The sequence below is a fragment of the Primulina eburnea genome, chromosome 17 (assembly GCF_022965805.1).
Source record: "Primulina eburnea isolate SZY01 chromosome 17, ASM2296580v1, whole genome shotgun sequence".
NCBI classification, from domain to species: Eukaryota; Viridiplantae; Streptophyta; class Magnoliopsida; order Lamiales; family Gesneriaceae; genus Primulina; species Primulina eburnea.
The window spans coordinates 3,095,208-3,118,901 of NC_133117.1; the positions used below are offsets into that span (position 1 = coordinate 3,095,208).

Below are 23,694 nucleotides of genomic sequence, written 5' to 3' on the forward strand. Positions count from 1 at the left end.
AGTTTTTTTTATATTAAAATTGTATTTGAATATCTATTTTCGATCATATTTTGTATTGTGTTATTTTTTTTTCCTACAAACAAAATTCTAAAAAAAATTATTATTTATAGAGACATTTTAAGGAAAAAAAATACGGGTATACTTAATGAGAAAAAAACAGTTACTCCAAACTATAAAAGTCACCTAATTAAAAATATTATTATTTTTAAAAATAGATATCACAAAGAAAACACATATAATTGTAAGAGAGAGGCCCAGTATGTCACAAGAAATTGTTATTTTCTTGGTAGAAATAAAAACAACAAAAAAAAATTCAGACGGTCTCACGAGTCAATTTTACGAGACGGATATACTATTTATGAGACCGTAGTTTATGAGACGGATATACTATTTTTATATCAAAAATATTACTTATTACAGTAACTATAGACAATATTGATCAATCTTACGGATAAATCTCACAAGAGAGATCCTAATTTAAAATAATGTCGGTGAACTAGATTTGCTAATAAATAAACTAACTTCGAACAAAACATCACGGGAATGATTTGCAAGAATAGATCTGTACAAACATATTTATAAAAAAAAAAAAATAGACCTCGTAACCAGAAAAACATGTGGTGTATATATATCGTGTGTAAAGGTGGAATCAGGTCTATGTAAAAAGAAAAAAAAAATTGTACGTCTATTCTTGCAAAGGGCTCACACTAATGGTACAATTTTCCTTCAAATCAATTGCAGTTTTGAGAGAAATGTTTCATCCAAACATTTCATCTCTCCAACATTGAAATGTTTACTCAGATTGAGAGCGTAGATTTTCTCTAGTTTTTCTCTAGTTCTTGATACTGAAAACTAAATATTTTCGAGACCGGACTTGTAACCCAATGGTCTCATCCCCTGTCGGATTAGGGGATTAGCAGGTTTCCCGGGTTCGATCTCCCTCCCCGTGTGTGTTGTAATCAAAGAATAAAAAACTAAATATTTTCTACAATGCCTTAGTATGCACAAAACGATTGGATTTTTAAAGCGTTGCACATCGTTTAGTTGTAATCACTGCTTTGGATGAAGATTTACATGCTGATTTTACTGATGCTATTCCTCTGGTTTTGAGAAATAATGTATTGTTCGACATGGTTTAATGAAATGGTCTTTCCACATTTTACATTTCTAGTTTCATTAAATTCCCAAATTTATAAGTTCCGCAATAATATTTGTAAAGTACAAGCAGCTGGTTAATTGTATACACAAACATTGTTACTGTTAGGTATTGAAGATGTGATGAAAAGTTGCACCCATAATCCATTCCAACTGAGAAGTTGTCAAGTTTGCTCGTTGGGCGAGATAGCAAACTGCTTCCTTTGCTTCCTTGTAACCACACTCCGAGACAACAAAAGGAAAGTCGCTGTAAAGGGTTAAAGCGTGGAAATGAGACTTTGATACGTCTGATGCATTATACTTATACTACACAAGAAGTGTTTCTCTAGATATAACTTGTGCACGCATACCTTCCCCACATGACACGGTTGGCACCATAGGTGGAAACGAGTTTGGATAATATATCGGATAGATCTTCGTATGGGTATGGCTGTCTTGAAACTCTGAATAGGGCACTGAATTTCACATAAACCTGTGTCACAAGATATATAATCCTTTTTCTTTAGGAAAGGAGTGGAAGATGGATGAATTAGACTCGATAATCATCAAGTTACCTGCGGAAACCTGGAGAGGTTCAGCAATTTAGAGAAAAGTTGGGCTTCGTTGTCATTTCTGATTGATGATGAAAAGGAGAGGATCAGTCACATGGAATGGACAGATTCGTGAAATACTAAAATATATTACGTTGGGGGTTTACAGAAAGTGACATGGTCGAGCAACACAACAGTAGAAGGGAATTCAGTGCACAGTTGCTCGATTTCCATAAGATGAAGATCAAGACCCTGAAAATTAATATTAATATTACAAGCAACTAAATTGAAGAATAAATGAAGGAATCATAAGCAATATAAGATTTGCAAAACAACATTGCATTTCGCCGATAAGATGAGAAGTACCTTCATGCACATGATACCAACCGGCACACCAAGCTCTCCTGCTTTGAAGAACATCGCTTTCCCAACTTCATTTGTCATCTGCAAGGCCATGACAGAATCATTTATTTATTGTAATAGTTGAGACACACACACAAGACCATGATGAAAGGACCGAGATAGATCACAAAAACATCTTCAATGATTTCTTTGCATAGAATTAAGAAGTGTTGGGTTACCAGTTGACCAGATGGCCACAAATATGGATTGAAGCGCACAGCACGATACCCATCCTATTGAACAAGCAGGACAGAAACACCACGTCGACATCATTTCTATATATACATATATATATAATGAGACTAATTGAGCATTGATGATGACATTGTTTAATGAGAAACCTTTGTAATCAGATTTTCGAGCTGTTTAATGCCTCCTCCATCTTCTGCTGGGTTTGCAAGGCAACAACCAACAAATTTTGATGGATATTTTTCCAAAACACTGCTCAAGCATATATTTATCTGCATAAGCCATCTTAATTTCTAAAGAATTGACGGTAAAAGAACTTTTAAAATAAAAAAGCAAATCAGTGCACTTTTGACATCTACCATGAACTTGACTTCGAAAAGTTGGATTTATATGGATGAAAATTATGTTTTAAATCCCACAAGGATTGGAAAATGTTGATATTTGACTATTCAATTTTATTATTGAATCTGATAAGAAATTCATGGAATTGACCCTTCATCTCCATGGGTTTGTCATGTTTACAATAGCAGAAAAGTTCGAAGTTAATCATCATTAGTAGGAGACTGGATATAAAGCCATAAGCATGGAATTAGGGGAAGTAATATGAAGTCAATTTTCACAATTCACGTTCGATTCTTTTAGCATTCCTACTTTAATTGTCTCTGAATTTACTACATTGCTTCTCTATTTCCGTTCTGTTCATTCAACGGTGTTTTTCACCTTTTCCAGATTGGATTTGGTAAAATGAAACATGATTTTGTTCTCTCCTGAACCAAAGCCAAAGTCTCCCCAGCAAGGACTGGATTTAGTTCTCTGCTAATTTTTCTTCTAACAGTAGATATTTAAGAAGTCCTCAAGACTAAGAGGAATTCATTTTCCTGCTTGACTGAAACTCAACGGGCTAACTTATTACTGGATGAACCGATCCCACCATCATATTAGCCAACTCTTCGAGCTGATTACTTGGTATGCCACTTGACCACCGGTTAACTTGGTGTACTGACAGTTGTGGGACTTAGCTGCTCAGCTAATCACTGTTCTATTGATTTATTTTATTTGCACAAGTTTTCAATCGCTATGGTCGTGATAACTACATCACAAATTTATGAACACTTAAAACAAACAACTACTCGAAAAGAATTATCGGGCAGGACATGGAAAACTTGAGACTATCCAACAATTGCCACCAAAGCTGTACAATCAAACTTGTGGTGCTTCTAACTATTATGATTTTGTATGTGTGTTTCCACTTGGAGTCATGCTATTGTAAACTATTTTATAACTTTATTACAAGGGTATGGGAGAAACTATTTATTGTTGAAAAAAAGCTTAATTTAGTTGAATGATCCACATAATTAAAGTATTTTAATGAAATCAAGAAACTAACCTGGTCACATAAGAATGATCAAACTTATGGTTAATGGGCTGTACTACGAGTGCACCATCCACACCAGCTTCAGCCATGTTCTGCAGAAAACCAGATCGATATGAAGACTAAAGCTTGCTCATCTATTCTATGTATAGAATCGAATTACAATGGTGATACCTCTTCAATGTAGACAATTATCAACACATACATACGAAATAACCAAGTAGAATATGAAGATTACACTTTTATCACACCCATCATTCTAGTTGATCACACACACCTCAAGCAAGAAATCCACATGACCGGCTAAAGTGGGCTCCTGCCCAGGAAAATATGGATACTTTTCTGCAGCCTGAAAAGAATCCAATGAAAACAAAATACCCCACATTTCATTGAATGAAAAAATAAGGAAAAGGCTATACATGAAATGTTCAAACCACCTGTTGTGGTGATGCCCAAACGTGCAAATGTGAGTCAATTACTTTGGGTGGACGTTGGGCATCGGCATCGGCATCGGCGGCACCGGTTTTCATACGGGCTGCCTCACAAACTCTACTTCTTGAATTGTAACGCGCGAAAGACCTGAAAGGAGTTGGTGAAGAACTTAGTTTAGCTGGTAAAGGCTGCAGAAAACTGCAAACTCTCCCTACCATCATTCACTCCTCTAATTATCACTTCCCTCAAACTCACCTTCTTCTCTGGTAAACAAGGCCCCCCCAAAAGAATCCCCTTTGGATTTAGGGATGGTAATTTTAACCACCGGTTTGTGAACCTCAAAACTCGAAAAGGGAATGTGGATTTTTTATTTTTTAGGTTCGTGTTTGGATACTAAATTTTTTAAAATCATCCAAATAGTTCACGACGAATATGAGATATTATCTTGATCTTCAAATTCATCTGAAAATAATATTAATATTATTTTCAATAACAAATTTGAGTGGTCTCATGTGAGACCGTTTCGCGGATCTTAATCTGAGAAACGGGTCAACCCTACTCATATTCACAATAAAAAGTAATAATCTTAGCATAAAAAATAATATTTTTTCATAGATGATTCAAATAAGATACTCATCTCACAAATACAACATGTTAGACCGTCTCACACAAGTGTTTACCAATAAATTTTGGTTCACGGAATCATGTACTCTCTTCTATCTTATCTCATTAATATATTTGAAACGGAGACGAAGATTTGATCGTCGTGGTTTCATTTGGGGAATCGAGGATCAAAGCGGTTAGGGGATAGGGATAGAATTCGGAGACGAGAATGGGGATGACAAACCAACCCTCATCCCGTCTCATTGTCATCTCTAAGACCCATTGAAAAATTTTAGGTCCTCCACCACATTATTATTATTTTATTGTTCATTATAATTGAGCCTCCAGCTCGAAATATCGAATAAATCTTAATAATAGATAAAATATAATTATGGACAATCCACCACTTAATTTTACTAGCAAGAGATGTTGTGGTTTTTTTTCTTCATTCTATCTTTTGGATTCCTGTTTTTGTAAACATGTGAAACAAACACAATATATTACAAAGACGTTGCATATCATCTTACACAATCAATTTACTTATTCTATACATTTTTTTTAACATACTTATTCTATACATATATAACCTTTGAGTGGGTCTCATGTGAGACCGTCTCACGGATACTAATCTGTGAGACGGGTCAACCCTACCTATATTTACAATAAAATGTAATAATCTTAGCATAAAAATTATACTTTTTCATGGATAATCCAAATAAGATATCCGGTCTCACAAATTCGACCAGTGAGACCGTCTCACACAAGTTTTTGTCATAACCTTTTATATATCATATTATTTTGTTTTGATGTATTGAAATTTTTACATAAACTTTTAGATAAAATATGGATATATCCAATAATAAATGCTAGAAGATTTTGACAACCGGATTGTGGTTCGTTAAAAAAAAAAACTTATTAGGAAATAGTTTTTTAATAAATATTAAAATGAAATTTATCAATTTTGCGAAACTAAATCAAAATGACATGTAGAATCCCAAAAACCCCATATTTCTTTTTGAAAAAAACATGAAAATTTTAATGTATGTAAACAAAATATTAAAACAACTTATTAAAAATCAGATTTAAATATTTTAAATTTAATTTCTAATTTTAGAGGCAAGAGTCCAACCCCAAGCATTCGGGGTAAGTCAAGTCATTTGGTTGAGATTGAGATTGAGATTGAGATTGAGAATGGACCGTTTAAGAGAACGAATCACATAATGCGTGGAAGCCGCCCAGTGGTCTTCGTTTTTCTTTGGAGTCGATAATCTTCTGGAATCTGCATCACCATTCATCACATACTATAAATATACCAACAGATTTTGAAGCTGCAGGATTTTAGTTATTATCATCGAACAGGAAGAAGCAGAAAGAATGGATAAATGTCATATGCAGTCAATCGATAAGGTGGAGATAGCAAAGCAAGCAATTAAAGAGATAATGGAGGAGCATCAAGTCTCCGAGCACAAACCCACTGCCAAAGAACTTCTCGTCGAGCTGCTTTCTCAGGTGCCGACTCTATATTATAATCTCTATCTTTTCATGTTATTATCTTTGTAAGACATTTATGGGTTTCTTGAGTTCAGATCTTAGCTTAAATGTATTGGTACAGCAAGAACGAATCATTTACCAGGACGCCATATTGGTGTTCTGCCGCTTTGGTTGCTTTATTTACAAACATCTGTTAAAGAATTAATCGTTTTATGAATTTGTTGTTGCCAAAAAAAAAAAACACAGTTAGCTTCATTGCAAGAAGAAGGTGTTGAGAAATTGTGTCCAGAAGTGGATGGAACAGGAGAGAAGCCAAAAGAACAGTGGGATTCATTGCAAGAAGAAGATGATGAGTGGGATCCTTTGCAAGAAGAAGGTTTTGAGAAATGGTGTCCGGAAGTGGATGGAACAGGAGAGAAGCCAAAAGAACAGTTGGATTCATCGCGAGAAGAATATGTTGAGAGATTGAGTCCCGGAGTGGATAAAGCAAAAGAGGAAGAGAAGCGAAAAGAACAGTTGGATTCATTGCAAGAAGAGGGTGTCGTGAAATCGAGTCCGGAAGTGGATAAAAGAGAAGAGATAATCAAAGAGGTGAGGAATGTAAAGAGGCAGAATCTGATCACTCACTGCCTTGTGTCCACCATGATACTGCTCACGGTGGCTTGGCAAATATCAGAGGTATCTCTGCTATTGAAAGTCAAAAGTGGATTGAAGAACCCTTTTAATTTCTTTAGTGGAATCCTGAAAGGTATAATCTTGAAAGGAGCCAGAACCGAAGGCGACGGCGAACAGTCGTCTGAACAGCAAAACCCTGTTAGCAAACCCCCCTTGATCAAGCTCCCCGATCTTCACCTCTTGGATTTGCCAATTTTCGATTCTAGTGATGGAGAATGAGGCCATTTCCGGTGCTATCCAACCCACAAGTATACAAACATAGAGGAACCTAAAAGTCTTCCATGGGTTCGAGAGACCGGTTCCGTCACCCTGGATTTTGTTGGCTTGTAATATTTGGACAAAACCATCTTTATTAGTATAGATGTTTTTTAGTTAGTTCATCTTTTGTTCAAACAAATTTGTGCACCTCTGATCCATAACTTCAAATCAGCAGAAGAGGATATCAGAAGATTTGTTGCACGATTTCTTAAGTGAAGTTTGTTCAAGATAAGATCTTACTGCTTTTGGGAAAGAATTGCTTGATGTTCGAATTGCGGGGTGTCTTATTTGGAATAAGTGAAAATATAGCAAACCATGTAAGTGGATCCGGAGTATGGCTTATGGAAGAAAATTTGCAAAAAGAAAATGCAAGTGGATTTGTATTGAAGACGAGTCATCCAACTCCTCTCAACTAATCTTGTAGTCGCCCTCGAAACAGAAATACCAAAGTTCGATATCGAGAAGGTAGTTAGTTATTCATGTGGATCTCAGGTAGGAGGGATATTGAGAAAGTGGTTTTGAAGACGAGTAATTCGCATAGACAAATGATCAAGATCTACTAACCGTGTTAATCATTGCCGCGCAAAGGGTTGAGGCGTCATCGATGTCCAAGTCCGTTCATGATTCTAATTTATATAGCTTACAGAGTTACAGTAGTCTTAAAATGCTGTCATAACGTAAAGGTTAAAGTAGAAATGGGACAGCTTAGAAATAAAACTTTAATTAAGGTATTAATGCACAGCACACATTCAAAATTTGAAGAATTGGTAGCCGCTGGGCTCAGTAAATCAGGTGAAGCAAAATGGCTGCGGCGCCATTCAATGGATGGTATGGTCAGATGGTAATGTCGCAAGCATGGCAAATAAGCTACTTCAGCCCAAAAAAAAAAAGAGAAGCTACTTTGGCAGACAAACGATCTTGCATTTACATATTACATATTTCTAAATATTTTTCATAAACTAGATATAAAGGAAATATGGAAGACCTTATAAACTGTCCAGAATTACTCGTATCTAGCAATAACAAACTATATACTGTGCGTGTTCCAACACAGAGACTCAAATCTGCCGGTAACATAACACTTTTTTGCATAGCACTCGAAGCAGGGAAAAGATTGGTATTTTCAACTCTTCTGACGGCTAATATAGGAGAAAGTTGCCTTCTGTTGCACAGATACAACAGGTTTCGGCAAAACTTGTATCAATGAAATTTCAAGAGATCGAAAACATAGTTCATAAGCACCACTAACAAATCATTTCACCATATTGAACAGAAACAATAATCAAGATAGTATCGGATGTCCGTGTGGTTTTTCAACTGGATTCACAAGACGCTCGAACAGAAGGAATGGCTTCTTCATTGTTCACAATGCTGGTCAGACAAGATGGTTTGGCCGCTCCAAAATAGAAGAATGCCATTATCTTTGATAACTCATCAGCTGCTCGGATTGCTGTAGAAAAATGGAAGATTAACGTTCAGGCCATAGCAAAAAGCATGCAACTGCTAGATTACGGAAGATTTACCTTTCTCACGGTACAAAATTTTTCCTGCTTTAGTGAAAATGAGTTCTGGGAAGATAGAGACTCGTAATGCAGAGACCAAATCAAGTTCCACAACAGCATCGATTGCAACACACTGTTTTCTAATGCTGATTAGTAGCTGGCAGAGAGGAAGATCGAAATGTTGATCAATGGAAAAGCTCACTTACTCTAGGTGATGGTAGCCGGCAGTTCCATATGATGTGCACTGCTTTTTCTAATTCATCTCGGGTCCTTTCATTATCCTTGGGGCTGCAGATTTTTGTTTACAATAATTATTGAAAATATAGAATTGCACAAGGAGAAAGCAATCTGTCATATAAGAACTAATAGGTTTAAACTGACGATGAAGTGATCTGTCATATAAGAACTACTAGATTTAAACTGACATCCAACTTGCATCACTAATCATCACATGTTAAAAGTTCATTGTTGATTTAAACTAACATAGATTGACATCCAATTAATAAGTAGCTAAATGGGATCCCTTTAGGCCACATTCGCATAAATGGTTCGGAAATAGTGGATTTCAAACTCAAACCTCATATCCATTATGTACATTTGGGTAAAGAGTTCACATAGGCATTTCAAACTCCACTTCTTTGTCAGCCATATTTTCACACTTTAAAAGATCATAATTACTCAACTACATGTCATTTCAAATCAATTGATTTTCAAAAAATATTAATTTCAAAATTTCTTTCAAATCCAATGTAACATGCTTCCGAACGCAGCTTAAAGATAAATGCCTTGTTGTCAGACTGCAACTCAACACTTAATATTGTCTCATGGCTGCATTTACTTCCTCTTATTCCTCTGAAAATGCACTCTTCCTCCTTTCCAAGCTTGCAAATAATTGTCTATACCACCAACTTTCAAAATTTTCTAAATTTTTCCTCTATGGCAATCACATATTCAGTTTCCATGACATCTAACTTTTCTTTTGGAATAAAGTTTCACTTCACCCAACTAATTTTGGATATCAGCTTTTCTTGTGCATCCTAAAAATCAATTCTACTAAAAAGTCAAAAACAGGAGAGCAAGACCAAGCGTGTGCTAGAAAAAGTTTAAATTGTTGAGTATAAGAGCAAACCTTTTGTACCGATTATGCACAAGAACGACTAAAGGACTGATGTCCTTGAAAACAGCTTCTTCCCATTCTGCAGTGGTAATGTCTTTTATAGGACGAATATAATCATCATCTTGCCATACTATTTCGTTTTCACTATCATAATTTTCATCATCATCCTTTTTGACATTCTTGATGCTGATCTTGTTGAAGAACTGATCCAAATTAAAGCCCCACCCATCAGCATCCTCTGGCCAGTCTGGATCATCCTCCTCAACAACAAGTGGATATTCAGCCAAAAGTTTTTGCATCTTCTTCCTCTTCTCAACAAGATCTGTCTCTTCTTCCACATCAGGTATCCTACCAATGACTTCTCTAATTTTTCGTCTCCATTCTTTCCGCTCGTCTTCATCCATAGTAAAGGAATCATCATTTACATCCTCTTCACTCCCACTAGATTCATCCCCTTCCTCTTCTTGCCCTCCACCGAGCCTAAGCAATTCTTCAATTTTTGAAACTTCAATGCCACTTCTTTTTCTGCCATCACCCTGTGGTCACAATCCAAAACACAGACCATGTATGTTTATAGGTAGAATAGGGGGAAAACTAACGACGAAAAGGGAGGAAAAAAAATACCCTTCGAGGTGAACACAGAAGCTTTTTTGTTATTAAGCCTCCAAAAGGCTTCATTCTAAGGTAGGAAACTACATTGTTTATTTGCCTTTTCCTTGACCTAAGAGGAGCGCGGAAAACCGAAGGAGAATTCATCTCATGCACTTCTTTCACAGAAGTGGCGAAAGCTTGTGGCCTTGAAGCACAATGAAGCAATTCCATTTCCTAGATATTAAATCAAACTGAAACTCTAAGGCCCCCGTGCATCATGAATTATTCTGGAAAAATATATATCAAGTGCTAATTCAATCTAAAAGAAAAAAGATATGACCTTTTACGCGTCAAATTCAGCCCCAACAATGTTTCTACCGTTTCCAAATTCCTATTTACTCGCGAGGACCCTTTTAGTATCACAATAGTCAGTGATGTTCTCACTCAATTACATTACTCTTTATCACAAGTAGCATCAATTACACAAAAGTTATAGTTAAAACGAATATCCATTTCATAATTCAACCGAAAGAAACAAAACCAATTATCAAACATGAAAGATGCATCAGCAACAAAACCCATATACGAATCAGTGAGCACGCGTCAAATAAAGCCCTTTCCTAAAGTGGTTACATTACGGACCCGCAGGCGTCGCGCAAGAACTCCGCCACCAAGGCCGCCGAAAAATCAATACTTGATACTCGCCATTTCTGCCATAGAACCGCCTCACTTCCGCAAGTAGCTTCAGGACTCGGCGAAGTTCATTTAGAAGAGGCAGCGTGGAATGGGATAAGGTTTCGATCAGCCACATAATTACCCCACAAGCAATTTTTTTCTATTTCGTAAATGGACATAAATGACATTTTGTTATATACAATAATTTATTGGAAATTTTATTTTTTATGTTTAAAATATTATTTTTTAATTATTAATAAATATTATGTAATATTAGCTTATTTGAGTGTAAAGTTTTCGATATATGAAAAAAATTATTTTTATTTCAAGTATTATTTTCAATTTTCAAAGTATTATTTTCACCACAAAATATAATCCCGCTTAATAACTAACTTTGATCTTTTTAAATAACATGCATTATAATAATTATAAAAATTTATAACCCACCTATAATATATTCTATAACCTCCCTTCCAAATTTTCGAAATTACTAATATATCTTTGTCAAAAAAATACTAATATATATCTTTATCTTTACCGATATTTCTGAATTTATAAAAATATATGATATGTTATTTATTAGTTTACGCATAATTAATTTAAAAATGTTAATTAATTAATTACTAGTGTAGCGTTACGTGCTTGTACTATATTTTTTTATAATTCATTTGGTTTGTATTTAATGATCAGCAATTTTGATATATGAATTAAAAAAAAACTCAAATAACGATTAAACCCACAACTTGTGGTTCTACGAAACAAAGACTCTATCCACCAAACTATGTGTGAATTACATTAAAATTTTAACATTTTTTTAATATATATAATTATTAAAACAAACATGACATCAATTATTAATTATTTTAAGTGTCTCAAGCTCAATAATATAATATATATATATAATTAATATGTTTTTTTCTTGTACAATTGACATTTAAATTTCATTAAACTTTTTAGATACACCACGCAACACCAAAATACTATTAGAATTTTATATTTTTTAATTTTAACCTTTATATTTAGGTAAACACTTGTATGAAATGGTCTCATGGGTCGTATTTTGTGAGACGAATATCTTATTTGGGTCATCCATGAAAAATTATTACTTTTTAGACAAAAACTTGTATGAGACGCTCTCACGGGTCGTATTTTGTGAGACGGAGCTCTTATTTGGATCATCAATGAAAAAGTATTATTTTTTATACTAAGAGTATTACTTTTTATTGTGATTATAGGAAGGGTTGACCCGTCTCACATATAAAGATTCGTGAGACCGTCTCACAAGAGACATATCCTACTTTTTATGCTAAGTGTCTTATTTTTTATTGTGAATATCGGTATGATTGACCCGTCTCACAGATAAAGATTCACAAGACCGTCTCACAAGATATCTACTCTTATATTTATTATGTAAATTTCATTTTTATTTTTTCTTAATCACAACTTAATTAGTTATACAACAACAAAATTCAAGTATGTGATATCTCCTTTTATATTTTCATCTATATTTATACTATTTATTAATAATAAATTCTATTTACCGACTATTTGGTGTAATGGTGAAACTTTTTTATAATTTCTAAAACACTTTTTAACCATAAATTTTACATATAATACATTTTTTATTTAAATTTAATTTTCTATCATTTTAATTTCAAAAATTAATAACTTTCATAAAAAATTAAATAAATTAATTCCATTATTTTATTTTTATATCAAATACACGCATCACGTGCGTCATAATTACAGTCTCTCTCTTCATCATGTTTGTTGTTGCTAACTAAGTGCTCAGTGGTCTCCCTCTTCTTCCATTAATGCTAGGGGTGGGTAAAACCAGATTGGGGTTGCTTATGTGATAAAAACTCAAAACCAAACCGATATTATATCAGTTTTGAAACATTACAAACCAAACAATTAATGTTTAAAAACCAAATCAATCATATATTTCAGTTTGGTTCGGTTCGGCTTGGTTTTAGATTTTGTTCGAATACATTTTTTTGATCTATTTTTAAACATAAGTTAAAATTTTCCAAACTAGATATTATAAATAAATATCAATGTGCATACAATTTAACAGTATATTGTATTATAATTATATTATATTATGAATTTCGTCTAAAAAAAATAAATATTTTCAAAATGAAGTAGTTCACCTTTAGGGAAAAAGTAAACTGATGTTAATGGTATGTTAGATGATATTTTTTGTTGGCTTTATTTTTGAGATTATCTTGTCAAGAAAATTCAAAATATTGATTTGAATATTTTGGAAATATGGATATAAGTGGATAAAATATTTTGTTGTATACATTTTATGATTGCTGAAAATATAATATAGGTATAGAAAGTTATTATATTGATTGATATGAGAAGATATGATGTAATATTTGAAAAGATAATGTCAATATTTGATTTAAAGATATCTTCTATATCAAAGAGTGTCCATTTATTTTGAAAATTGTCGAGTATTAGCTTATGAGGTAGAGGAAGACCACGAGCTTTAAGTGTTATTATATTATTATGAGAGAGTATCTGTTGTTGTGAACGGGTTTTTGTAAATAAAAATGAAATTATCTATTATGTGTCGCGATATTTATTAAGACAAGTTATTGATAGTTTTAACTTATTCATTCTAATTTCGACATTTTCAATTGCTGGTGATACACACATATTCTGAGCCTCGTGATTGATTCATCGGGAGAAGAATGTGGCGTTCTCGGAAGAGAACAATATGCAATTTGGAAGGAGACGAATCAAGGCGGGGTTGAAGACAAGTTATGCTCGTTTCGTGAAGTCTATTGAATGTATGTCATTAAAAAAGGAGGGCAAAAACTTATGTGAGACGGTCTCACTGGATCGTATTCGTGAGACGGATTTCTTATTTGGGTTATCCATGAAAAATATTATTTTTTACGCTAAGATTATCACATTTTTATTGTGAATATGAGTATGATTGATCCGTATCACATATTAAAATCCGTGAGACGATCTCACATGAGACCCACTCAAAAGTGAAAGTCTTTTATTTGAATATTCTTGTATGATTGTAATTGTTAATATTTAGTAGATTTGTTTGATAACTAGGTGTGGTTTCATGGATGTATGATCGGTTGTACCGAACCACGTTAAAATTACACATGTTCTTATTTTGCTTACATTTTCACATTCTTTAATTGGGCTAATTATATAACTAATCAAAACAAGATAAAATCAGATCAACATGGTACAACTCAATCTTTTTAATTGTATAAAAACTCAATTACCACGGTTTAATCATTCTCTCAGCATGGACAATTATTGCACTCAAATTATCTCACTCTCAATAATTTTATTACTTGCAATCAATGAGAATCAAACTCATTATATTGGCTCTCATATCAATTAAAAGACCGAACGTTTGTCGTTTTACTAAAAGATACAGATGGTGGTAACAGTACAACTCAAATCTTTTAAACTATATAACAGAGCAACCATCATGTTTTGAAAAGCTCTTAACAAGTAATAACTATTAAAGTCAGGAGTAGTTTAATTTACAAAATATTTTAAAAGAGATCGTTCACCCTGTAAACTATTTTACGATCCCAACAAGTGTTATGAGAGTCAAGGTCATGAGTTTGATTCTCATTGATTGCAATTAGTATAATTATTGTGATACAGATTGTTGGGTGAAATAGTTGTTCGTACTTGTAGAGCAATAGAAATGTGATGGTTGAACTGGTGTACAGTTTAAAATATTTGATTTGTATCGTTATTTTCACTTATAATTTTTGGTCAAATAACAAACACTCGGTCCTATAAAGTTATATATATATATATACACATGGAAAACATTATTCATGACATATAATTTTGTAAACTAGAAAAAAAAAAAAAATTTAAAGCCTCGGTCGGTAGTGAGAGACCTGTATTTTCTCCTTTCCAGGCACCTATTTTTATCTTAAATACTAATACTAAATATAAAATGAAATTGGGGACAAACAAAAAGAAACTAGCTGTCTCGTATTAATTTTTTCCTCCCCTCACTCGATGCGAACATATATACCCACACGTACGAACACGGAATCTCACATATAAATATCCCTAAACCTAGCCACCATTCTTGTAATATATAATTTCTTCTGCACACTTGTCAGTTTAATTAATTTGCTTCAGCGTTGATGATCATCATCGAATACTCACTCGAGCTAACATTCGTTTCGAGCTATTTATAGTAACCGATTCTCGATGGCGAATCGACACTGGGATTCGTTCGGGCTTGAGCAGAGCTCTCACCAAGTGCAGTCGAGTTCTGTGAAGAGAAGCAGAGAGAGTGATGGGAGCTCGGAGCAGCTGGGATCGGGAAGAAAGAGTGTCAGCAAGCATCCTGTGTATAGAGGAGTGCGAATGCGGGCCTGGGGGAAGTGGGTTTCGGAAATCCGGCAGCCGAAGAAGAGGTCTCGAATCTGGTTGGGGACCTTCGCCACCCCGGAAATGGCAGCACGTGCCCACGACGTTGCTGCCCTGGCTATCAAGGGGGATTCCGCCATCCTCAACTTCCCGGAGACAGCCCACATGTTACCCCGCCCGGTCACTCGCTCCCCGCCGGACGTACAGGCCGCGGCTACCAAGGCTGCTCACATGGAGAACCTCCACCTCCACCTGCACCACTGCCGTAGCCGTAGCGAGGAGCTGTCTTTGGCGTCGTCTTCATCGACTACGTCGTTGATGACGCTGTCCTCGACGTCGGAGGAGACGGAGGAGCTAGGCGAGATAGTGGAGCTGCCGATTCTTGGCACGAGCTTGGAGTACTCGGTGGAAACTGCGGGTGACTTCGTGTTGGCTGATGATTTGGGGTGGGATTTTTACAGCAACCCATCCCTGCAGAGTTTTGGAGACCGTGGGGGTTTCTTCGGAGAAAATAATAATAATTTGATGGAAAATTATGACAAGATGTCCCTCAATTTTGACGACTTGCTATGGAATCATTGTCGATGAACTGATTTAATTGTGGTTTTTTTTTTCAAAAAAAGAAGAAGGAATATTTCTTGTTAATCCATTCAATTGTATGTTTTTGTGATGGAAGAATGAATATTTTTTGTTAAACGAATAAGGTTTGAAATCAAATCTTAGTCTAATAATTTATTTTTTCTTGGTCGAAACCTTGAAATGACGTATATCTAATATAATAGAATCATGTGTTATAATTTTGATAAAAAAAAACTAAAATTACAAAAAAATACGCTTGTTTTTATAAAATCTAATCTTAACTAATTAGATTATCAGAATTCAATTTAAAGCTAAAATGTTTGTGGAGTAGGTTTTTTGTGTAATAGTCTCTTTATCTGTGAGAGTGATCAATCTTATCGATATTCATAATAAAAAATAATAATCTTAGGCAATGTTTGGTTTGGTTGATAAAGTAGGATTGATTAATTTTATCCAGCCCAATCAAGCGTTTGGTTCAGTTTTAAATAAACTCACCTTATCCCTCCTAGCTATAATTAGGTTCTATTAGGTAGGATAAAATAATACCTCCTCAACCCCTAGGATTATTTATCCAACTCTTAATACCTCCTATTTTTCCAATTTTACCCTTCTCTTTTATTTAAACTTACCACCACTTCCAGCCACCGACGCCGCCTCCACGACCGCCGCCGGCCGAGCACCGGTCGACCGCCGACAGACCGCCGACCTCGGCCGAGCACCGGTCGACCGCCGACCGACTGACGACCTCGGCCGAGCACCGGCCGAACGGCGACGGACTGCCGACAGCCGGCAGAACACCGGCCGATAGCCGGTTAGCGACGGTTTTTAAAATTCCGTCGCAAAAAGCGACGGTTTTTTAATAAACCGTCGCTAAAATTCAAATCAGCGACGGTTTATCAATAATCCGTCGCTAATTTTCCTCTCCCCAACCGACCTTTTCCGGCCGCCGCCGCCGCCACTGTCGCCGTCGCGAAAGGGAAGGGCAATTTCGTCTTGTCATCAAAAAATTCAAAATTATCCTACACTTAAAAATCTTACCAAACATAATATTATTTTACACCATATATTACAATCCTACCACAATCATTTTCTTTATCATTTACGTACTAATCATTAGTTTATCCTATCCTTCAAATCAAACGTAGCCTTATTATAAAAATAATAATTTTTTATGGATGACTAAAACAAAAAATATGTCTCATAAAATACATAAAATACGGCATGTAAGATTATATCACACAAATTTTTGTCATATTTGTGTGTGACTCTTCTACGTAAGATCGAATTTTGTTTTCGTTTTTTTTTTCTAATTTGCTTTTCCCATTTTGAATTTGTAACTTTTTGGAAAATAGTAAAATAATTTGTGATCTTATCTATATATATGTGGAGTGTCCAATTGGATAAACTGTTGAAATAGTATATCTACAATTAATGCATATTATATAAAAACAAAGTTGTACGTATGTTTGGTACGACAACAAGAATGAGACCAGTCTAAGTTACTTTTTTTTTTATTATTATTATTATTATTATTATAAGAATAATATAGCAAGTGTTGATTTTTCTACTTCGTTGTTTAAATTGATATTATAACAAATTATTACATAATTTTATAAGATATATTGTTTCTAAAAATATAATTTATTATTCTTGTGTCATTTGATCTTGTAGCACTAAAGTAAAGATTTTTTTTGAACAAAATGTTTGTATTTTTCGATTTTAGTTTTTAATGTTGTCAAATATCAGTTTTAATTTATTTTTATGTGATTTTTGTCTTTTTACGATAACCGTTGATTTGACATCAATGAAACGTTAATATGATATGAAAAATGTAGTGTCAGATCAGTAGTCTCGATAAAAATACTAAAATTTCTAAAATCAAAATATATATGAGTAAGACTGAAATATGATAATATTTATGATCAAAGTTGAAAGAGGAAAACATATATGATAATAAATGCATTTTCCCCTCAAATAAAATTGTATTAACTAATAATATATTTTTTATGACGACGAAATCTGCAACTATTGTTCTTGAATGCGCTTAAGATTATTTGTTTTCTTTGCTACTATTTATTATATATTGCACACATTAAATACTAGAATAGAAGCTTGTCTAAAAAGGCCCCCTTTTTAATATATATAAATTTCATTTTATTTTAAAATCAAGTATTTAAACTTTAAAAATAAAATAGATTATAATAGAAATAAAAAATTGAGAGCGGAGAAATTAAACATTTCAAATTATCACGAGGTTGAGAAAAAAAAAGTGAGCAAATAAATGGCCACTTCGTCCATTCAATAGACTAATTATTTTGCTAGTATGTCTTTTGTGAGACAGTCTAACAAATTTACATTCATGAGATTAGTTAACGTGGTCCATATTTAGAGTGAAAATGATACTTATGTCATAAAAATAATATTTTTTCATTAGTTGGATCGGGTAAAATACCCATATCACAAATTGACTCGTGAGATACTTTCAAATGAGTTTCCGTTTGAGCCTCGATTGCTTAATTTTTGTAATATACATAATACACTTGATAGAAATATAAATAGTACTCTTTGGTCAAAAACAAAATTATACATATACAAAAGATAATTTTTTTTGCAATCAATATAAAATAATTCTATAATTAGGGTACTATATATTATCCCATTAAATTAATTTTGAGTTTTATATGCTTTTAGGGCATAACAATTTACTCTATTTATGATCATAAACTTGGTACTTTTGTCATGAATTTAAAAATAAATTCCCAATGCATCACAAATTAAATCTCGTATGTTTTAATTTTAAAATATTTCAAAGTGTATTTTATCACCCTTAAAATATCACTAACATTTTAGTTCGACCCCTTTTGAAATACCACAAATTATTTTAAATACTCAATCTCATGACTTGCTTCTTTTGATAATTATCTAAAAACATACAAACAGTAAGTTACTTTCTAATTTCTTAAAACTCGTCGAAAATATATATTATCTAACATCAAAGTCTCAAATTTAAAACGAAATAATAAGTTCGAAAATTAATTATAACAAATATATTCATTAATTCGGGTTTAAAAAACTTTCTATTTTTGGTAAACTCATAACAACCCTTTGATCCCTTGTTGAGAGTGGCTCCACGAGAATCCAAGGGTTGTGCTGCAACGTAAGTCTGCCTCTATGCTACTAGATAAGTATTTCTACAGTTTTGTAGGCATTTCACTTGCAAATATCCATGAATAAAGTGAAAATATCCTTAAAATATAATTTATAAACTAGTGAAGCAATACGTAAGATAAAATGTTTGTCGTATTATCAAAATTTATAAATAATGATAATATGGTAAACTGAATATTTTAAACTGTATAATATGACATCCAAACGTTATGTATTGATTACTCTCTTAACATAAACAATTATTGAACTCACAATATATATCAAATTAAAAATTTTAAACCATTTAATTTTTAAAATTATTCAATAACTTGTTACAGAATTAGTTTGTTTGTGCATGAAAAATATATTTTAGAATAATATATTTTTCACAAAATTATTTGATCATTTTTTTAAAAAAATAATTCATCAATTTGATATAATATTTTGAGTGAGTCTCATGTGAGACCGTCTCACGGATCTTAATCTGGGAGATGGGTCAACCCTATCCATATTCACAATAAAAAGTAATACTCTTAGCATAAAAAGTAATATTTTTTCATGTAAGATCCAAATAAGAGATCTGTCTCACAAATATAACCCGTGATACCATCTCACACAAGTTTTTGCTTAATATTTTTATGTTACATATTCATATTCATATTCATATTATTATTTTTTTGAAATTGAATCTGCAGCCATTATCTTTCGACTGCACGTTGTGTAAACTCTCAGACTTAACACAATAGCTACAAAGCCATGTCAGCCGGATAAATTACACTAAACAAACTTTATATCATATATTCAACTAAGAAAGTGTAAAAAATAAGAATTAAACTCATGATCATTTATCTCGTCTTTTAAATAATCAATCAACTAATAAAAAACAGTAGAGATACAACCCCGCAAATATTAAAGTCAATTCAATGTCTTCTGCCGGCCGAAAGCCACGGAGAGTTAGACCTATTTGTCTCCCTAGTTTGCTAGGCTTTTTTAGTACATCAACGAAAAACAGTGTCAATTAACATATATTAATATATTAGTTAATTTTTAAATCATGGGTAAAAATAAAAATAATTTTAATACTCCAATTTCGTATTAAAATAACTAAAATTTCATAAAAGCATGTGAGAAGGATTTATCCATTGACATGAATAAATCTTTGTTTTTTGCTCAAAAAACATATAGAATATGAGTTATGAAAAAATGAAAAAAAATGTCACATATATTTAACTTGCAAGTTGATCTCATTGTAATTCTGCTCTTTCATTTAGTAAAAAATCATTTTCGGTATGATAATTTATTTTTATTTTTTCCATTTTAGTTAGTTTTTTTTATAGTCAGATAATCGACTCAGCACCTGATATTAGAAAATAATTAGGATTACTGCGAGAATATTACCTAAATGGATAGGAAGAATTGAATTTTACATTTAGCGCAGAAATTACACTATTTTAATAGGAATTCAAATCGGAGATGGTCCCGATCGATGATACACATATGGTGCAACAGAATTGAAGTGGTAAAGAAAGTAAAATATTTTATCCTATCTAATATTGTCCCCTCCATTTTGTATTTAGTGACGGTGGGAAATTAGTCTCCTTCCACCTTCTTGCACCTAATTTCCCATAATGTTGTAATATTGTATTATTACATGTGTATAAATTAAAAAGTGCCATACAAAAAGGCTTATTGTGTCCCTTGCTTTGAATGCCAAATTTCTCTTCAAATTTGTTATTTCTAAGATTAATTGCAAGGCATGAATTTGTTATTATTCTTCACACAAATAGCAAGTTTTCATACATAAACTATGCTAATTAAATCAATCAGCATGCAATTTATGATGAGAATGGGATGATTTTTTATGGATTATTATTAGTAAAATTATTAATATATAATTGATAGTATAAAAAATCAAGAGACTATATATAAAATTGATTACTCTACACCTCTTGATCATAAAGTGAAAGAGGATTACATAACTATTTTTTAATTTCAATTATTTGTAAAACTCGAGCCAAACACACGTGATAGTATAGATTAAGTCTCTTGTGATATGGTTTCACAGATCTTTATCTGTGAGACAAGTCAACCCTATCGATATTCACAATAAAAGTAACATTTTTAGCATAAAAAGAAATTTTTTTCATGGATGACCCAAGTAAAAGATCTGTCTCACAAAATACGACACCTGAAACCGTCTCACACAAATTTTTGTTGATAGTATTTGGACTTTTCGTGATAAATTATGGCCCAATAAAATAGTAAAACTCGTAGCAGGGGTATATTTTGGTGTTATGCGATCCAGCTACCTTTAGTCCAAGTAATTATTTAACTTTTAAGATGGAATTTTTCCACAATTATTACAAACTCTTTTTTCAAGATTTGCGGCTCTCAAAAGTTTTTGAGGAAAGATGGTTGAACTTTGAATAAAACCCAGCACAAGGGGCCATCACATAATTCATCGACATCATCGAATTTTTTTAATTTTTCAACATGTATATTTGTCTCTATGTAATTTTTGCTTTCTACGTCGTACCCTACACATAAATGAAGAATCAGCGTCAAGTCAGCGTCACAATAGCATCACACACATACAAACACAAGATAACCGAATAAGATTGAAATTCGACAACATAGATGATCAAAATCGTAAACATGCAAATATACATGACAATAAATTAATTCAAATTTCTTATTATGATGTATTGAGTCCGGCATGATAGTTAACCACTTGTAATTATATTTTTGGTGTGATTAATTTTACTAGTCTCTTCTGATAAATAAATGTGTAACTAAAAATGTATCTTTTAGTGATAATGTGAGCAGAGACGAAGCCAAGGAGAGAGCGGGTGGGTGCGATCGCTCCCTCAATTTTTAAAATTCATTGATTAAATGTCTAAAATTAATTATATTTTTTTTCACAATCCCTCTTAAATTTTTAACTATTCACTGATTCATTGTCGTTTTTATGTACAACGATAATATATCATCATAGTTTATGCTTTCAATTTGTCGGTAAATAGTTTGAAAGAGAAATTCTCATGTTTTCAACTTGTCACTTTGAATAGTTTCAACAGACATGTAAAATTTTTATTTTTCAAGGAAACTATGAAAAGATATATTTCAGAATGTTATAATTACATACTGTAATAATAGGGATATAAGTAAAATAAATTTAATTATAATGCTAATATCCTACATTAAATATATATTTAATTTCCCAAATTGATGGTTTTCATTTACTATATTATCACATCATTTAGTTATTTATTTTTCTCCTTACTCGTAATTAGGTTTTTAATTGCAGGCAGAGGAAGATCATATTTGTAATTGCAAAGACGCAATAATTAGAGGTCGTTGCCATATGAACATGAAATTATTATTTCTTTATAAAGATGTAGGTCAAATTATGTATACTTAATCTGTTTCTTGCATTTTTGGTCATTTACGTTGTCGAATTTTGATATTAATCTTGTATTTTTCAATTTTTGATAATATTAATCTATATTCACCGGAAGTGTTGCAATGCAACACATTACAATACATATGCTTAATTCATGTATGCATGCTGCATCAGAATTCATCGATGACGCATCGAGAAAAAATTACGTTCACCATCATATCTATATAATAAATTAGTTATAACCTCATATATATTTATATATTTAGAAGAAAGACATATAGTTTATTTTATTTTTGATTTCATCTCTTAAAATTTGCGACTCCACAAGGATCAGTCTACGTACCATGGCCGGGTCGCTGCGTAGTATTAAACAAAGCATTGAACAAGTCGGCAATTTGAAATGAATCCAACAATAAAGGAAGATCTGAAATGATCGATAATATAATGATATTTAGACATCGGAAGAAAAAGTGTGATGGACCACTTGGACTACTTTTCTTCCTCAAAGAAATTGTTTGCTCGTAGCAGAAAATTAGAAGAATCACACGTCGGTAAGCCATTTTTGCATGGCAGATATGAGTGGGCCTACGTACATCTGCCTTACTAGCATCGTGGCCATATATGTGAAGAATTAGTCTGTCGTGAATATATATTGTTAAAGAAAAGATGTTGTCGTGAATACGATATCTGACAACATAATTCTTTTGATATTATTAACTAGGATTTTTTTATTAGTCTATCGTATTTTTACAAATTTTTTATCAAAATTAAATAACGTGATTTTCAATTTTTTTAGGAAACTATGACAACTTTTTTAAATATATTCTTTACTTTTATGAGCAAATGTATGGGTTTTAAATCAATATACTTGTCTTCTTTGTTTCATCTATTTGTAAATAATTGCTTCTAATAAGATCTATTATATTATATTATAAAAAATCAAGGCAAAAATTTTTGTGAGATTGTCTCACGAGTCGTATTTTGTGAGACATATATCTTATTTGAGTTATTCATGAAAAAATATTATGCTACGAGCAGGGGCGGAGGTACAGCTGGGTGGTCCATTTTTTTATAAAAAAAATTATATGTAAATTTTTGTATAAATTTGATATTAGCCCGGGTAGATTAATTTAAAATATTAAAAGATGTTGTTGGGTGCAATAATTGTCCCTACTTGGTAGAGTGATCGA

At 32.7% G+C, this 23,694-nt stretch overlaps 4 protein-coding genes across 12 annotated transcripts; 2 read left to right on the top strand and 2 right to left on the bottom strand.

The window, feature by feature from the left end:
• Positions 1-1,125: 1,125 nt before the first annotated feature.
• On the bottom strand, positions 1,126-4,482 carry LOC140818492 (uncharacterized). 8 transcript variants are annotated; one of them, XM_073178456.1, is made up of 11 exons: positions 4,336-4,482; positions 4,086-4,227; positions 3,926-3,997; positions 3,664-3,743; positions 2,429-2,561; positions 2,267-2,320; positions 2,052-2,129; positions 1,840-1,937; positions 1,710-1,767; positions 1,506-1,610; positions 1,126-1,402 (listed from the first exon to the last, which is right to left on the bottom strand). In XM_073178456.1, exons 2-11 carry the CDS (start codon positions 4,176-4,178, stop codon positions 1,160-1,162), a joined length of 1,014 nt encoding a protein of 337 aa, XP_073034557.1. In that variant the 5' UTR covers positions 4,179-4,227; positions 4,336-4,482; the 3' UTR covers positions 1,126-1,159. The 8 variants fall into 8 exon arrangements, with proteins under 8 accessions (XP_073034557.1, XP_073034560.1, XP_073034558.1 ...); XM_073178459.1 differs by having other exon boundaries at positions 4,339-4,471; XM_073178457.1 differs by having other exon boundaries at positions 4,296-4,447.
• A 1,356-nt stretch (positions 4,483-5,838) lies between these two features.
• Positions 5,839-7,280, top strand: LOC140817702 (uncharacterized). Its single transcript, XM_073177424.1, has 2 exons — positions 5,839-6,192; positions 6,421-7,280. The coding sequence occupies exons 1-2, from the start codon at positions 6,058-6,060 to the stop codon at positions 7,066-7,068; spliced, it is 783 nt and encodes a 260-aa protein (XP_073033525.1). The 5' UTR covers positions 5,839-6,057; the 3' UTR covers positions 7,069-7,280.
• Positions 7,281-8,323: 1,043 nt separating this feature from the next.
• LOC140817701 (thioredoxin-like fold domain-containing protein MRL7L, chloroplastic) lies at positions 8,324-11,122 on the bottom strand. Of its 2 annotated transcripts, none has more exons than XM_073177423.1 (6): positions 10,960-11,122; positions 10,351-10,551; positions 9,739-10,262; positions 8,816-8,897; positions 8,631-8,742; positions 8,324-8,557 (listed from the first exon to the last, which is right to left on the bottom strand). In XM_073177423.1, the coding sequence occupies exons 2-6, from the start codon at positions 10,546-10,548 to the stop codon at positions 8,421-8,423; spliced, it is 1,053 nt and encodes a 350-aa protein (XP_073033524.1). In that variant the 5' UTR covers positions 10,549-10,551; positions 10,960-11,122; the 3' UTR covers positions 8,324-8,420. The 2 variants fall into 2 exon arrangements, with proteins under 2 accessions (XP_073033524.1, XP_073033523.1); XM_073177422.1 differs by having other exon boundaries at positions 10,964-11,121.
• A 3,953-nt stretch (positions 11,123-15,075) lies between these two features.
• On the top strand, positions 15,076-16,092 carry LOC140817703 (dehydration-responsive element-binding protein 3-like). The gene has a single exon (XM_073177426.1). It carries the CDS (start codon positions 15,214-15,216, stop codon positions 15,961-15,963), a length of 750 nt encoding a protein of 249 aa, XP_073033527.1. The 5' UTR covers positions 15,076-15,213; the 3' UTR covers positions 15,964-16,092.
• The last annotated feature ends 7,602 nt before the right edge of the window (positions 16,093-23,694 follow it).